This window comes from Cornus florida, unplaced genomic scaffold (assembly GCF_030987335.1).
Source record: "Cornus florida cultivar Cherokee Brave unplaced genomic scaffold, ASM3098733v1 CherokeeBrave_3.0.0_Hap2_Chr06, whole genome shotgun sequence".
Lineage (NCBI taxonomy): Eukaryota > Viridiplantae > Streptophyta > Magnoliopsida > Cornales > Cornaceae > Cornus > Cornus florida.
Genome location: NW_026775576.1, coordinates 51,343,884 through 51,360,129, shown reverse-complemented (window position 1 = coordinate 51,360,129; position 16,246 = coordinate 51,343,884). Strand labels below are relative to the sequence as shown.

At 33.3% G+C, this 16,246-nt stretch overlaps 1 protein-coding gene across 1 annotated transcript in view; it reads left to right on the top strand.

Annotated features, from left to right (window-relative positions):
- Positions 1-8,133: 8,133 nt before the first annotated feature.
- The window catches only part of LOC132311505 (rho GTPase-activating protein 7-like), a 37,347-nt gene continuing 29,234 nt past the window's right edge, over positions 8,134-16,246 (top strand). Inside the window, exons 1-3 of the mRNA XM_059809422.1 lie at positions 8,134-8,578; positions 12,387-12,423; positions 14,868-14,944. Coding sequence (XP_059665405.1) covers positions 8,525-8,578; positions 12,387-12,423; positions 14,868-14,944 — 168 coding nt within the window. The 5' untranslated portion in view covers positions 8,134-8,524. The remainder of the gene's footprint in view (positions 8,579-12,386; positions 12,424-14,867; positions 14,945-16,246) is intronic.

The window sequence follows — 16,246 nt, the reverse complement described above, 5'->3', positions numbered from 1 at the left end:
TGAGCTTATAAGTCTTTAGGGGTGTTTAAACACCTAATGCCCTAAAGTCGTTCGGTTTGGGAGTCATTGACCTAACGTTCGACCTCATAGATCGCTAGAAAGCTTAATAGATCAATACATTGCACTATGCTTCCATTTTTATCCTTATGGATAAAAAATAATAATAATAATAAAATAAAAATAAAAATAAAAATAAAAAAGTGAAAAGCGCACCTAGATGAATAAAGCTTTAATAAAAGGTCCATTCTTTGTCTTGAAGATCGGTACTAGATTTGTGTGCTAGCTTGAGACTGGATGTGATCATTTTTTTAGTTAACTTAGATAGCAACATATTTGATGACGGTTCACTTAAAAAGGATTCTAGAGTTGTTTTGATTTACATGATCATTATCTTGATGTGTGGAGTACCATATTTGCTTACTTGATGTTGAGATTTTGGGAGATTGTTTGGAAATGGTTGAAAAATTGTATACTTGAGGTAGTTTTCTCCCAATTCTTGTTTGGAATATTGGTGCCTCTTTGGTGAGAAAGAGCTTAATGTTTGTGGGTATCATTTTTGGAAACCTTCACGAGATTTCACTCATCCACTAGGGTAACCTAGGGGTTTTAAAAGGCTTGTTGCATATGTTAAATGCAATCGTGTTCCCTACAAAAATGGCGTTATCCATCTATTGCTTTCTAGTTCATAGTTGTATAGTTATTCATTTCTTTATTTTCTTCGTAGTTCATTGCTAGGGACTAGCAATATTTAAGTTTAGGGGTGTGATAAGCGCTGAAAAGTGCGTATATAAACCCCTTAAGCTTGAGTGTTCTAGGACCTTATTTTATCGTTTTAGTCTAATTTCATGTTATGTCCCTTTTCAGGCACTTATCCCCAAAATAAGTCAATTCAGCTGAATTAGAACATTTAAAGAAGCAATCTTAAGCTTAGTGGAAAAAATGAGCAAAATGGAAGCAAAGTGGTGCAAGAAGCCCTCTTCGATCGATCGAACCAATCTCCGATTGATCACACTGTGATCGTTCTAACCATGCCATGATGGATCGAGCCTTTTGCCCTTATCTACAGGAAAATTTCTCTTTCGATCGATCCAACCTTTCCTTCGATCGATCAAACATTTTTTATTTTATTCTCACCTACCAATTTTGCCCTTTTCCCAAAAATATCTCAATTTTGTCATTATTCAAAAAGGCGCTTCCATAATTCGATCAATCCAAGCACCTTTGTGATCGATCGAACTGCCTCAAGTGCATGAAAAACATAATTCCAACCAACTTAAAGGTGTGCTCGTGGTGCAATCATTTGGAGGTCCTAGTGCACGAGGTTTGACCATTGGGTGTGACATTTGAGCTACTTATATAAGGATTTTGGCTATTTTGAGTAGATATATAATAGAGAGGCTAGAGATTAGACGAGAGATATACACCATTTGCAAAAGCTCTTCCACTCATCCAGGGTTTCTACCAAGAAGAGGAGGATCATTTCTTTCATGGAGATAGCCCTTGAGGGTTGGATGATAACATCAATGAGTGGCTAAACCATTCTCTTGGGGTTAAAGATAACCCTAAGCATGCCTCTTAGACTTTGATGTTTGTAATTAATGGGGATTTGTGTTGTAATTATTGTCTTGACATCTTTTATATATAAATTTTGTTTCTACAATGATTTGTATAGTTTAATATTTTCAATTAATCATTTAGTTCAATCCATATGTCTATGTATGCTAGAATGAATGTCCATGTGTTTATTTCTAGATTTTGGGACATTGATGCATGTCTATGTGTGTTGGTATTATGAATCTAGTGATGATCAAGACATGGTGCTTAAATAGATTATTCTTTTGGATTATTTGATGGTTCATACTTATTTCTTGATGGATTGTGCCACCTCTTTAGTTTAATTAGTTTAATTTTCATGTCACTAGCTTAGTTGTAGTGTAGTTGATTTACTTTCTTAGATAAGTGGACAATCCATGCTTATTGTGTGATGTTTCATGCTTATGAATGCAAGTAGTATATTTCTCTAATTTAATGTGTGTGCATTAATAGTGGACTTAAGGGAATGAACAATGGCTTAATTTGATATGTTGTGTTATTCATTAAATTGACTAGATAATATATGCTTACTTAGTCATCCATACTTGATATTCAATTAATGGCACATACTTTCATTTATAATATATAATCCCCCTAATCTATCAAATATTGAATGTCTAGGAAGGTAGTGCTTAGTAGTGAACTCTATATCCCAAGACTTCTCTCTCATATTCTCTACACCTCATTCGCTTTAGTTATTTTACATTGCATTTATTTAGTTTAAATCATAGTATAATTCATCAACCAACCATATTTTGATCATTCAACCTACTAATCCAACATTGATTTCCAATCAAAAATACGCCTTCTTTCCTTTGGGACTATCCCTACTTACTCTAGCTACATTAATAGTTAGTAGTGGTAGTGGCATTCTATAAACTCAAACTTGGCCACACTACACACGTTTTGGTAACATACTTGCCGCTACACACCAACTCCCCCTGAATTTTATAATCTATTTATGATTTTTTGGAAATGTGGAAAGTGCCCCCCTTGAATTTTTTTCCTCCCTTATATTCTATATGTGTTTCCTTATTTTTGCTTCCCTAAATTGTTTCCTTATATTCTACATATGTATTTATTAATTTAACTCATTCCAAAAACATATTTCTCTACATATATAACCACATATTTCTCACTATATATATATATATACATATACATACATATATACATAAACATTAATTTTATATGTATACATATTATTCTCTAAATATAAAATATAATATACAATGTGACCCCCTTGAAAAAAAAAATTTGGCTTCGTCCCTGCCCTCGGAGGATACTACTCTTCTTTTGGTATGCTACAATTCTATGGGTTATGGCATGGGGAAAGTGCCTTATGCAAGTCTATTGCAGGATCTATTTGCTTTTTAAAATTGTCATTTATTTCCATCTTGGTGCTCGAATTGTTTCTTGGGAGTGGTTGATTCAGTACCCGATCTATCCTGAGGGTTCTATCTTTACTTTAGTTTTATCATTGAAAAATCCATATCGATCATCACTGCCGGTCTCCACTCCCCGTACCAAGCACTGTGGTAGGTTAGGGTTAGATTATCGACATCTGGCGGGTACGTTGTACATTGGCTCTTTTATGGTTGATATATCAATTGTGTTATGAGAACGCAAGGCTTTAGAAATGGGTATTGCACATTTTTTCTTATGTTCAGATGCCAACCACAAAACTCCTAAATCCACTTGTGAAAGAATCCAACTAGGATATGATTTCAACTATTGGGCACGTGATGGATTTAGTATTCTCACTCCACAAGGAAATGTGCAAAAAATGTCTTCCTTATGTTTCTATAGCTAACGCAATTTCACGTCAATGCCACTTTCTTGAGCCCAACGCTGGCTAAGGGCGTGTTATGTCGCATCTGTTACTGTCCCAGATATTTTTCTCTACTGGTCTAGTAAATTCTGTGAGACACTCATATATTAAGCAAATAATTGTGAAGATGTGTTGTAAAACTTTTACTCATCCTTTTTTATTGTACGTTTGTGTGTTGTTGCTTCTTTTCTGTTTTCTTTCTCAACTGCAAACCACTGTCCCCTTTATGGTACCAAATATTGTTGATATGTTTAAAGGGTTGAAGTTAGTACCCGCACAAAGAGTCGATTAAATTGTTGGTGGATGATACGGTTCAATATATCCCAATGAAGATTGTGGTGCCTGCTACTGAGGTTAGAGGTGCCTTGGTAGCACTTTTTTGGTTAAGGTCTTTTATCCTTTCGTTTTTTTTGTGGTTTATGCTGTAATTAGTGGCTGGTTTGTTTGTGTGATCTTCTTTAGTACTTTAGGGTTGGTTAGGTTGGTTTTATGGTCTATTTATATCTATATGTTTCTCAGTAGTCAGGATATAATGCCTGCTGTATCTTTTGCTTGGCTTATTTAGCCTTCTTTGTATTGCCGGGAAAAATAAATAAATACTGAAATGCTCTCAACTTTTCAATGGTTACTACTAACGAAGAACTTCTCAAAAAGATAGATATATATATGTATATACATACACACACTAGTATATATATATATATAAATAATAAAACGCAAATAAAATAGTAATAATGAAATAATTTACTATACTTAATAATTTTAAAATAGTACAATACTATTTTGTTATGTATATTACAATTCACATCCATCTAAAAATTATTTTTTATTTTTTTGTTCAAAACTTAAAAACTTGTAATTGAATTACAAATTGAATATTATTTTATTTTATTCTTAAAATTTTAAATTGAATAAAAATTATGATTTATATGTCTTGGAGAGATGGAGTTAAAAGTTTTTAAAACGCGACTATTTATGTTTCTTTGAAGCTTAAATTGAATACAAGCTTACCCCCCACTCCCACTCCCCCTCCCCCATGTTTGGGTTAAAGACAGATAGATACAATTTAGATACTTTTTGAATAATGACACTCCCCAAGTTTGGTAAATTGAACAACGACACCCCAAATCAAGTTATAAATTGACCATTTTAATCTTCTCAAAGCATTTTAATTTTGTCCATTAAAATACTTATGAACAAGTTACATCCCACAATTTATACTATATCAAATTAATTACAAATTATAGTTTGTCAACAAAAAGCACCATGTTCCGAAAATGAACAAGTTATATTACTCTTTAAAGTGGAATAAACAATTGCATTGGTTAGGTGCAAAATTTATTAATTGATAGAATTATTAAATATTAAAATTTACCAACTTCTGATTGAAAATAAAAAATTTGACATTGAGAAGTGATAGAGAAGATAATAACATCATTATTTTGACACAACTTTCACTTCACGTATGTTTAATAGCATAAATCAAATCTGTAACAAACTCGAGAACCATATAAAAAATAGACAATGAATATTTTCGTGAATAGTTAGTAATATTTGTAGCAGTATATATTATATATTAATTGTAATAATACTATAAGTTTGTTCTAAAGTTTAGGTGAATGAGTTTCTTGCAAAGATAAAAAATAAAAAGTCTTTAGTTGTTGATCAATTAGTATGGGTAGTCTAGGACTTATGAAAGTTAATTTATTTGCAAATAAAGATTACATAATCCTGAATAATCAAAAGAGTGCGAATATAGTGTCTCCCTAAGGTCAATGATTATAATTGTCAAAATAAAGTTGCAGTGTGAAGGTTAATTTTGTCCATTAAAATGTTTTGGGAATGTTAAAATGGTAAATTCATAATTCATATAGGTCAATTCATAAGCCAAAGGGCACTAAGACACATTTACTTTGATTTGGGGTGTCATTGTTCAGTTTCCCAAACTTGGGGGGTGTTGTTGTCCAAAAAGTGTTTAAGTTGTAGCTACATGCCTTTTAACCCAAACTTAGGGGGTGTGAGTGCAATTTACCAACTGTTTATGTTTCTTTAAAGCTTAAATTGAATAGAATCTTATTTCATATTTATATTTATTGTACAAATTCCAAGCGATTAGGAAGCAATTCCAAGAGGTGTACGAATGTATATTAAAATGTCTACACGTTTTTAATATTAGTATGATATATATATATATATATATATATATATATATATGTACATATACATATACATACATATGTATGTATATGTATATGTACATATATTCAAAATTATGTTTATCTTATTCAATATTATATTTACTGGGCAATTTCAAGAGGTGTAAAAATCTATAATTATAATAACAAGGTCATTTGAGTAATTTTTTTCATTAAATGGTAGTTTGGGTATTTATAAATTATTCCATTAACAAACTTAACTCTAACTAATGTCAGGGGCAGTCAAAGAAATTTGGACAAACTTCAAGGAGTGTAAGGGACTTTTAATCATAGTTTCAGCAGGGAGATATTTGGACAAACTTCAGGGAGAGGTTGGGTGTTTCACCATGAGTGTTAATAGATTTATATATATATATATCTCTTTTATTCTTAATATAATTAAGTTGTTTTTATTGGTTAAATCATAAAAGATGACTCATCTTTCACTTAGTTTTCAAATTTTTTTTAAAAATATAATATAATATAATTATTATATTGGTTAATTTCCAAAACACACGGATCATTCCAAAAGTGTCATGTCTCGGATTTTTTCAATATTTTTTTGGACATTTTTTATTTTATTTTATTTATGCATGGAGATGCGTGTCATGATATTTTGGGAGTTGTTTGTGATGTTTCTTTGGGTTTAGAACCCTGAGAAACTCATTAGGGTTCATTGCGGTCGTTTTTGGTTTTCGTGCTCGCAAGGGTCCGAGTGGACCCCGCGATGGGATCTTTGTGTTCGGAAAATTTATCGACATCAGTATTTATTTCATTTATATTTTAGGATATCATTTAACAATGCATTGCATCATTTTTGGGCGTTCCAGGATAATCAATAATACTCTATATGCAATCCAAGCATTTAGAAAACAATAACCCAGCTTTTTTATAACATTTAATACCTCAATTGCTTTTTTGGTTCTTCTTGGTAAAACTTTTCTTTAAGACTTGTTAACTCTGAAAATAATTATTTCCCATCAAAATCAGAAACCATATAATGTTTTAGGAAATATTCATGGTTATTTTGGAAAATGTGACGATTGATTGTACCTAAGAGTTAAAATTTTGGTTGTTTATATTTGGCTTAACGGAATCTGTCATGCATGCACATGAGCCCAAAAATAATATAATACGGAGTAATAAAATAAAGGGTTAAGTGCAAAAAAAACCCCTAAACTATTGCTATTTTGCAAATAACCTCTTGAACTAAAAACTGTCTCCCTAAACTATTGATTTGTTGCAATTAAGGACCATTTTATCACAAAAGACTATTTTACCCTTTTCTCATTAAAATTTTTATTTCTTATTAAATTATTTTTATTATCTTTTCTCTTTTGTAAATATTAATTATAACATTTACCTTAATTTTATTATTAGTATCAATTTATCATAAAAGTGAAAAAAATAGATAAATAGATTTGTAACTACCATTTTCTAAATTGATTAACTTATTATTAAAATTTATTATTTATAATAAAATGTATTATAACCAATTTAAACATTTTTATCGTAAAAAAATATCATCTTTTTTCATACAATATATTATGAAAAACTAATAAAATACTTTTGAAAAAAATACCATCTTTTCATGTAATATATTCATTAAAAATTAAAAAATTAATTAATTTTTAAAAAAGATTCTACTAAATTTTTTTATTTAAATAATTAATTTGAAAAATTAAAGGTAAATTTATGCAAATTTAATGAAAAATATCTCATCAAATGAGTATGAATTTTTTCATAATTTATTTAGATAAGAAAAATATATTAAATATAATTCAATGAGAAGGGGCATTATGGTCATTTAATGAAATATAGTTTAGTCCTTGGAATATGTTGCAACAAAATGACATAGTTTAGGAAGTTTTATGCGCAAAATATAGTTCAAGGGGGTTAGTTGCAAATTAAAACATAGTTCAACATGTTTTTTTTTGCACTTTATCATAAAATAAACAAGTTTCTAAGTTTAAATATAGATTTTTTAATTTTAATTTTATTTTTTTATGGAAGGGGACAGAAAAAAATTATTATATACAAATTATTGTATTATATATATATATATATATATATATATATATATATATATATATAAATATTATAAGCGCCTGTGTTTATTGCCATAATAATAATTATATTTTTTTTGTAAGTTTTTATTGCTATAAATTTACCATATATATAAATTAATATTGTATTTTAATTATGATCAAGTATACATATTACTATATTTGTATTACTTAGGTATGATTCTAAATTTGAGACCCTTCAAATTAGAAACATCTTGGTTGCCTTATCCAGGACCGCACTTGCATAATATATAATTTTTTTAATCCCGACATAATATATAATTCCAAAACCGTCTTTTAGGTTGAGTTGGCTTGGCTATGCTTTAATGCTACCCACACCACACTTGGACTCGAAGCGTACCAAATAAGAATCCGTTTCTCTCTACTCTCTCTCCTGTCCTCGAATTCTATATTGTCTCAGTCATTCACGGGACTGCACAAAAGTAGGTGAAAAGCAAACCACAACTAAAAAACATTACCATATTACCACGACAACCACTATTGAATTGCACTCCACCTAATCTTATTAACAAAAACACAAATACACAAACTAAGAGATAGAAAAAGTAGAGAGTGTAGAGAGAGAGAGTGGTAGCTTTGGTTGGTGCTTCTTCTACATCTATCCATCCCATCCGAACCCTAGATTTCAAATTCCTCTCTGTAGCTCTCCAGATCCGCCGGCGATTCTCCACCGGAGCCCGCTCTCCGATCCGAGTCCACTCAATGGGTGACCACGCCGACTCGTTCGGTTAAAATGTTGGTCACTCTCAGTGCTTTCACTTCGATTGGTCACACGTTCAATGTCATAGTTTCAGTAGCTTTTTTGGTGCTGTCTGAAAATGTCGGCTTCGTTGGCGGCTTTCGAGCGGCCCAGAATTGGAGCTACAAACACGGTATGTTTTTTCTTTGTCTCTCCCTCTTCGTTTTGTTGCCAATTATAAGAGCAGTAAAAAAAAAAAGAAAAAGCTTTTGACCTTTCATGTGAATTAAGCCAAGTTGTTGTATGAAGCTCAGTTGAGAGAAAATCTGAGGAATTCAAAATTTAAATTCCATACTTTTCCAACATTATCTCAGTAACCCATCAGAACACTAAGATCCTCTCTTTCAAGCTTCCCTTAAACCATCTTAGTATGGAAGGAAATATGAGAGTAAAATTTTTTAAAATTTCCCTCTTTTAGTACTTATTCTCAGCAACCAATCAGAACGCTACTGGAATATTTGAGTCTTTGATATTACAGTTATGCTGTTATAATGATAATTATTCCCTTTACAAGCATCGCCTTTTGTATCAATTGTTGTTAATTATGGGTATTTGATTGCTTGATTGTGATGATAATGTTGGACATCCTTTTCCTGCCCCTCAATTAGTAAATTTTGAACTAATGGGACTTATTTTTGAAATAGAGATTTTAAAATGGAGGTCACATATGGTGTTTGTAAAAACTATTTGCTCAACGTGGCATTGTGAAACCAATCTACATTCGTGCTTGCAGCAGTGAGAATAAAGTGTATTTTTTTTAATTAATCTAAACAGTAAAAAGTTGGGTTCTTTTATATAAACATGCATAAACAGAGGTGCATGAGTAAATAAATATAATATGAGTGAACTTCTTTCCACTTATCAGAACCTGGGAATAACAGTCTTAATCATCTCATGTCAATGCAAATTGTTCAATAAGATGGTTTACCATTAGTACATTATAAAGGATAAAGAAGCTCATCTAACAGCTTCGACATTGTTGTTTTCTTGATTATATGCTTAATTGGTGCAAATGGGGCTGGATGATTTGGCAATATATACATGTTCACTATGTATTCTTTGAAGTAACTCTACATTGTGTTTTATTAAAAGGTGATATCCGTTCTTTAGTTTTGTACTTAACTCTGACTTTTTTGTTGGTGTGGAGGTTGGACATTTAATATAATATATAAGTTTTAATCAAAATACAAGGGATTGAGTCTTGATTTGAAAAAAATATGAATTGTTCTCTTTCATCTATTCCCCTTGTAACAAAGAATGAATAATGCTAACAGTAAAGATAATGAAAAAACCTCCTGAAGAAATTTGCTTTGGTTTTCCTCGAATTTTAAAAATTATTTAGTTACAAAATATAGTAAATTAAATTGAATAACTACTTCATTCTCCTAGACCTTCACTTTTCAACAAATAAAATTCTTCTAGGACTTCCATGATGGGGCACAACTACTGGCACCACTGCCATCATCACTCCCGTTATTGCTATTACCCCCACCACTTTGCCCTCAACTATTGGTGTCAAGTACCATCACCATTACAAGTAACATTTACAACTGTTAGTCCCACCACTTTGAACACCTCAACTACTCCTATCACATGGTTGTTATTTACACTCTTCTCCGATCTTTACCCCCACCGTAGTTGTTGCCACTACTATCATCACATCATCTTTATTGGTGCTCCATCACTAACACGGCCATTTTTTCCACTTTCAATCTGTCATTACTAAACATTAAGTTATTAATTATATAATTCTTAGATTAAATTATATTTCTTGAATAATTGAAACACCAATGACCCATCCAAACAGTGAAATGGGGTAGGGCGGGGTGGGGTTGGGGATCAGGCTTATGGATATGTTCAACAAGGATTTGTTGGGCCAGTGGTTATGGAGTTTGGGGGTTTAGAGATATAGGCTTTGGAGGAGGGTTATTAGTTGCAAATTTGTGGATGCCAGGGGTGGTTGGTGCTCTTTAGAGGTGAGGGTCTTGGTAGGGGTGGGGGTCTAGGAGTTCATTCGGAAGGGCGGAATGATTTTTCAAAACAAATTCGGTTTAGAGTGAAGAGTGGGAGGCATATTAAGTTTTGGGTGGATGAGTGGTGCGGTAGTAGACCGTTAGCTGGTGCTTTTTTGGGATATTCAGTGTGCAAAACTTCATTAGGATTGGGAGGTGGAGGACTTTTGCAGTTCTTGGATTTGTTATGTAGTCACCGGATAGACGGATAGGGGGAGAATGAGTGGACTTGGGCGATTACCACTCATGGGAGATATGAGGTTCGTTCTTTTTATTGGAAGCTGTTGGATATGTAGGGCTCTGCCTTCCCCTGGAAGGCTCTTTTGGTGCACAAAAGCCCCTCTCGAGGTGGCTTTTTCCAGCTAGACGACTCTGTTGGAGAGGATTCTGACGATCGATAATCTAAAGAGAAGACGATAGATAATTGTCAATTGGTGTTGCATGTGCAAGAGGGGCGAGGAGATGGTAAATCAAATTCTCTTGCATTGGCCAGTGGCTAGGGAGGATTGGAACTTACTCATAGCCTTGTTTAATGTGAGTTGGGTCATATCATTTTCCACGAGGAGCATGTTTGGAGCTTGGTGAGGTTGTATACTATATAGTGGGAAAGCAAGCTCGAGATGCTTATAGGGTTGTCCCCTTTTATTTGTGGTGGGGTCTATGGTGGGAGAACATCAGATCCTTTGAAGGGGAGGAAACTCCTATTTGGGCATTCAAATTCTATGTACTTAGTTTGTTATTTTTTGGACTCATGGGTGGGTTTGTAAGTCTGTGGAGGATCTCTTGATTTTTTTAAAATATATTTTTTTTGGAATAGTTTGAGGTTATGGTGCCTTTTTGGATTGTGTGCAGTTGTGTCCAGGATGCACTTCCCTTTTGAACATTTTCTATAAAATCTTTACTTGTCAAAAAAAGGAAAGAAAGAAAAAAGTGCAGTTTAATAATTTTCAAATTCTAGATATTGTTCATATATTATTTCCATAAGCTTCCTGTTTATTCCACAACTTAAAATTGCAATTTATTACTAACAAAAATAAAAGAAATCAGCTGAAATTCTAAACATTGGGCCGACATTTTCATTAAGAAAAAAGTCGGTGGTTCTGTCTTGACTCAACTTCTCAACATAGTGTTTTGCCAACTATTTGAGTTCAGTTATAAGAATCCTATTTTGTCATTCTACCCTATTTAAGGCCATAACCTTATTTAAGCTTGAAAACATCATATCTTTCTTAATTATCTCAGCTCATCTTAGTTTTGGCCTTTCTCTTCCTGTAGGATTACCCTTAATATGGATTGTGTCACTCTTCCACCTGTGGTAATGGTATTGACCGTTGCTGCATTTGCCCAAACCATGCTAATTGATTTTCTTGCATTGTTTCTCCAATTGATTCTACTTCAACTATTTTAGGATTGTTTTATAGTAGGTGGTCTTGTGTAAATATAGAGAAATGGACCAATAGCCAATGGTCGTTAACTGCTTGAAATACATTGGGAACATCATTGATCATTGTAAAAGTTCAATCTGCCTTTTATTCTCTTTCCTATCTTTCAAATGTTAGTTTGATACCTATGGCTTTTATTCTTACCATATGTAAGAAATTTATCTTTAATGAACTGCATATGAGCCAAAGGTTGATGAATTCTTGTAATATGCAGACACATGCTAAAAATAACTTCTAAAACCGTGCAGATCCAACATAATTTTGTGCATACCACAGTAACTAAAAAATCTTCATAGGCAAGCTTGATTTGTTACTTTCATGATATTTAATAACTGGAAAACATTTATGTTGAAACATATATATATATATATTTTCTTCTTTAATTTCAGATAATTTAGATTTCTTAGTGGCCCCCATCAATGCACGCTCTCTATATGTTTTATGACCTCTATTCTTTCATGGTTTTCAACTTATGAGATATGTACAGGTTTTCAAGAGCGGGCCTCTTTTCATATCTTCAAAAGGTTAGTAAATGCTTGTCTTTCTTCCCGAAGCTTTTTTCTTATTCCTTCAATTCTTTTGGCTTGCCAATTGTAATTTATTCATTTGGACTCATGGCTTGTGTAATTAAATTGTTTCATGCCTTAAAACTTCTGTGTGTTGTGCAGTTGTTGCTTCAGTTTCTGAATGGCGTACCTTATTGCTTCACCTATTGTTTTGTATCTGTTGACAGTTGACAATTCAATATATATATATATATATGGTTTTGGGCTTGGCCAGAATTCCCACCAAAATTCTGACATACTTGGACCAAATCTTTGTCTTCACAAGTTGAAGTTTACCTCCACTTAAAAATAGTTTGTATTGCATGCAATGGTGAAGACACTATTGCTATGAGCTTATGTTAGTAGAGCTAAAAATATATTTAGTTTTATGATCAAAATACTTGCATGTATGGTTCCTTAATAACATATTTTGTCAGTAATACTTATGAGTGGAGTGGGCTTGACCTGAGTTACTATCCAATCCAAACTCCATTTTAACGACATTAGATTTTAATTTTGAAACCGAATTCTAAGATGTATTGGATATAAATTTTCCTGGAAAGATCCATCACGGAAGTGGGTTTTATTCAATAAACATGAAATGGATTGTTCCCAACCCGAGATCTGACCCAAATCAAGGATATTTTTCATTATTTGGATCCTGTTTGGATTGTACGGGTCGATATGGGTCGTGTCTATAGGATCCAAATCGAATCAGATCCCAATTTTGATCATGAGATTAAAAGATCTGGACTCGGATTCACGTGAATTTGCTCCAGATTTTCTCCTCTTTGTCCTTTTAGTTGCCAGGAATGTGGTTTCTAGCGTGAACACCCATGCATGCCCAGGAATACTAGGAGTTGAATATTCCCATTCCCATGTTTGGATATCTTTGTGAATAAGTCTTAAAAAAATATTTAAGTCTGATTACCATACTTGGTTCAATCTTATATAACGTGCAAATAAATCAGTCTCTGAATAAAATTTCAAAAAGAGAATTGTTTACCTTATTAATTGGTGGGTCCAAATATTCCTGTACAAGCTCAACGTCAATAACATTGATAAATTTAGTAATTATTATTTTTTAGTTTTTTAAATGAATTAGGCTTCTTGTTATGAGTCTTCTGATACAATTTTAATGTAGAGTTGTTTACCTGAACAGACTAGATTCTATTCCAACATCACCCATTTTGTAAAATCCACGAATCATCAAATTCCAAACAGTCACATCCTTGTGAGTCATTGCATCGGACACCTTTTTCGCCACCTACATTCTCTCACAACTTATATATAAGTCAGCAATCCCAATTCAAATTGAAGCAAAATATTAAAACCCAAGAGTCAGAATCACCCATTTTGAGATCAACAACATTTGAATATGATTTAAACAGAGGGAAAAGGTGAATTGAAGCAAACAGTTACATCCTTGTGAGGATTGCATCACCTTTTTTGCCTCCTCCATTCCCTCACAACTAGTATACGACTCTACAATCCCAATTCAAATTGAAGCAAAACATTCAAACCCAACAGTCAGAATCACCTATTTTGAGATCAACAGGATTTGAACACGACTTAAGCAGAGGGAAAAAGTGAATTGAAGCAAACAGTCACATCCTTGTGAGGCATTGCATCAAACACCTTTTTTGCCTCCTCCATTCTCTCACAACTAGTATACGACTTAACAATCCCAATTCGAATTGAAGCAAAGCATTCAAACCCAAGAGTCAGAATCACCCATTTTGAGATCAACAAGATTTGAACACGAATTAAGCAGAGGGAAAAAGTGAATTCATCAGGCCAAATACCACGTTTTTTCATGACTGAGAACAAATGAAGGGACTCTTGAAAGGGTTCACCTAGAGAATGGCCTTTGATCATGGAATTGAAGAGGAAGATGTTGGGATTTTGGGTTTGGTGAAAGACGAGATTTGTGTATGCCATTTTGTTGAAAGAGCCACAAACGGAGACAAAATGGGCAGGAATTTGGTTGGATTGGTGGAGGTGGCGGTGGAGGAAGTGGTTGTGGATTTGAGCTAGCTGGGTTTGGGATTTGCAGCCGTGGAGGGTCAGATGGGGTTGTTGGGGGTGGGTTAAGTGGTTAACACACAAAAAAGGTCTAGGAATCCTTTTTCTTTCTTTACGTTTTTCTTTGGCATTACAAAACAATATGTTTGTCTCATTTTCTCGCCTAGTATTAGGTTAATCTTGGGTTTTCCTTTTTTGGTAACTGACCTTTGTCCTACCCATGAGTTTGTTTTTTGGATCTATAAGAGAACAATTCACAAAACGAATAATTTAATGCTGTATCTAGATTTCAGCCAACCTGTTAATCTTTCAGCATGGCATATTGATTACTTCTGTTATGAATTTTAACTCTTGCCGTCATGACGTGCTCTTGTAAACTAATGCTAAAACTCCTGCAGGACTAGGTTGGAAGTCTTGGAAGAAGCGTTGGTTCATCCTAACACGCACTTCTTTGGTCTTTTTCAAAAACGATCCTGTTAGTATAAATGTATTTGTTTTTGTTTCATTTTGAGATGTGTTAATATGGTATATGTTCTTTCTTGCATTAAGTTGTTCTTTCCTTAGTTTTTTTTTGCATTATTGAAGAAATGCTACTTCACAACAACTCAACTCAATAAAGCCTTTTCTCAACTACTTGGGGTCGGCTATTGGAATCCTATATTTCCATTCCGCTCTATCTAAGGCCACAGCCTCAGTCGAAGCTTATATTATCATATATTTCCTTACTAACTCTATCCATGTTAATTTTGGTCCATGACACTCTTCTTAACTGGTGCACTTAGTGGGCTTCTTTGCAAATATTGAAATGATTGTAATCGATTTTCTCATTTTATCTCTAGTTGGTGCTACCTCAGCTATCTCACAAATGTGTTTATTTCTATTTCTGTGATTTCTTGTCTTGATGCACATCTATCACACCACTCGCATTTCCAGGTTTCCGTGTGGGGGATGGACCACTTGCTCCTTCATTGTTGAGTGGCTTCGATTCCTTGGTTTTCCATCTTTTCTATATGCGGAGCCTGACTGGTGTTGTCATGGAGGCCATGTACTTTGCTTCTGGTTTGGTGGACTAGTGTTTGACTAGAGATAAAAAACCGTGTGGAATCCATGCCACGTACTAACTTGGGGCCTGTGGAAGGCGTGGTATAAAAGAATTTCTTGATGATAGGAGATGAACTTGGAAATTGGAATAGGTTATTCTTAGGACATTTTGCTTTGGAAGATTTTTGAGGACTATAGGCTGGAGATCTGCTGATTAGATGAGCTTTGCTTGTAATGTTCTGCTTTTGTTCTTGTGTATACCTGGTGCGTACGTGGGCGTTTTTCCCATTTTTCAACAATTTCCTAATTCATCATAAAGGGAAAAAAAGGATGAAAAATACATACATTGAGTATTCATTGACTTCTCTTCGTCTCTTCACTCATGTAGTCATGTGCGAAACCCATTTCCTTAAGGAAAATGGTCATTTATAATCCATACCATTACTTCTGTCTTCCACAGCGTTAACATCTAAATCTTGTATCTTACTGACATACCCAGTTAATTGAACACTAAATGCGCAAGAAAATGATATTCCATTGGTTTTGCATTTGGTCATTTGAAACTGTTGGAATGGTACTTGTCATGTATTAGATCTTGACTAAAAATGCATTTTGCTGATTTCTTCTTGTCTCAGATATTGACTTCTATGGTTCAATCCCCTGTCTGAATCGATGCATAAATACAATTTTGGCTGTATTATCTTACGTGAATAGGTGTTAATTCTCTTAGTTTCTA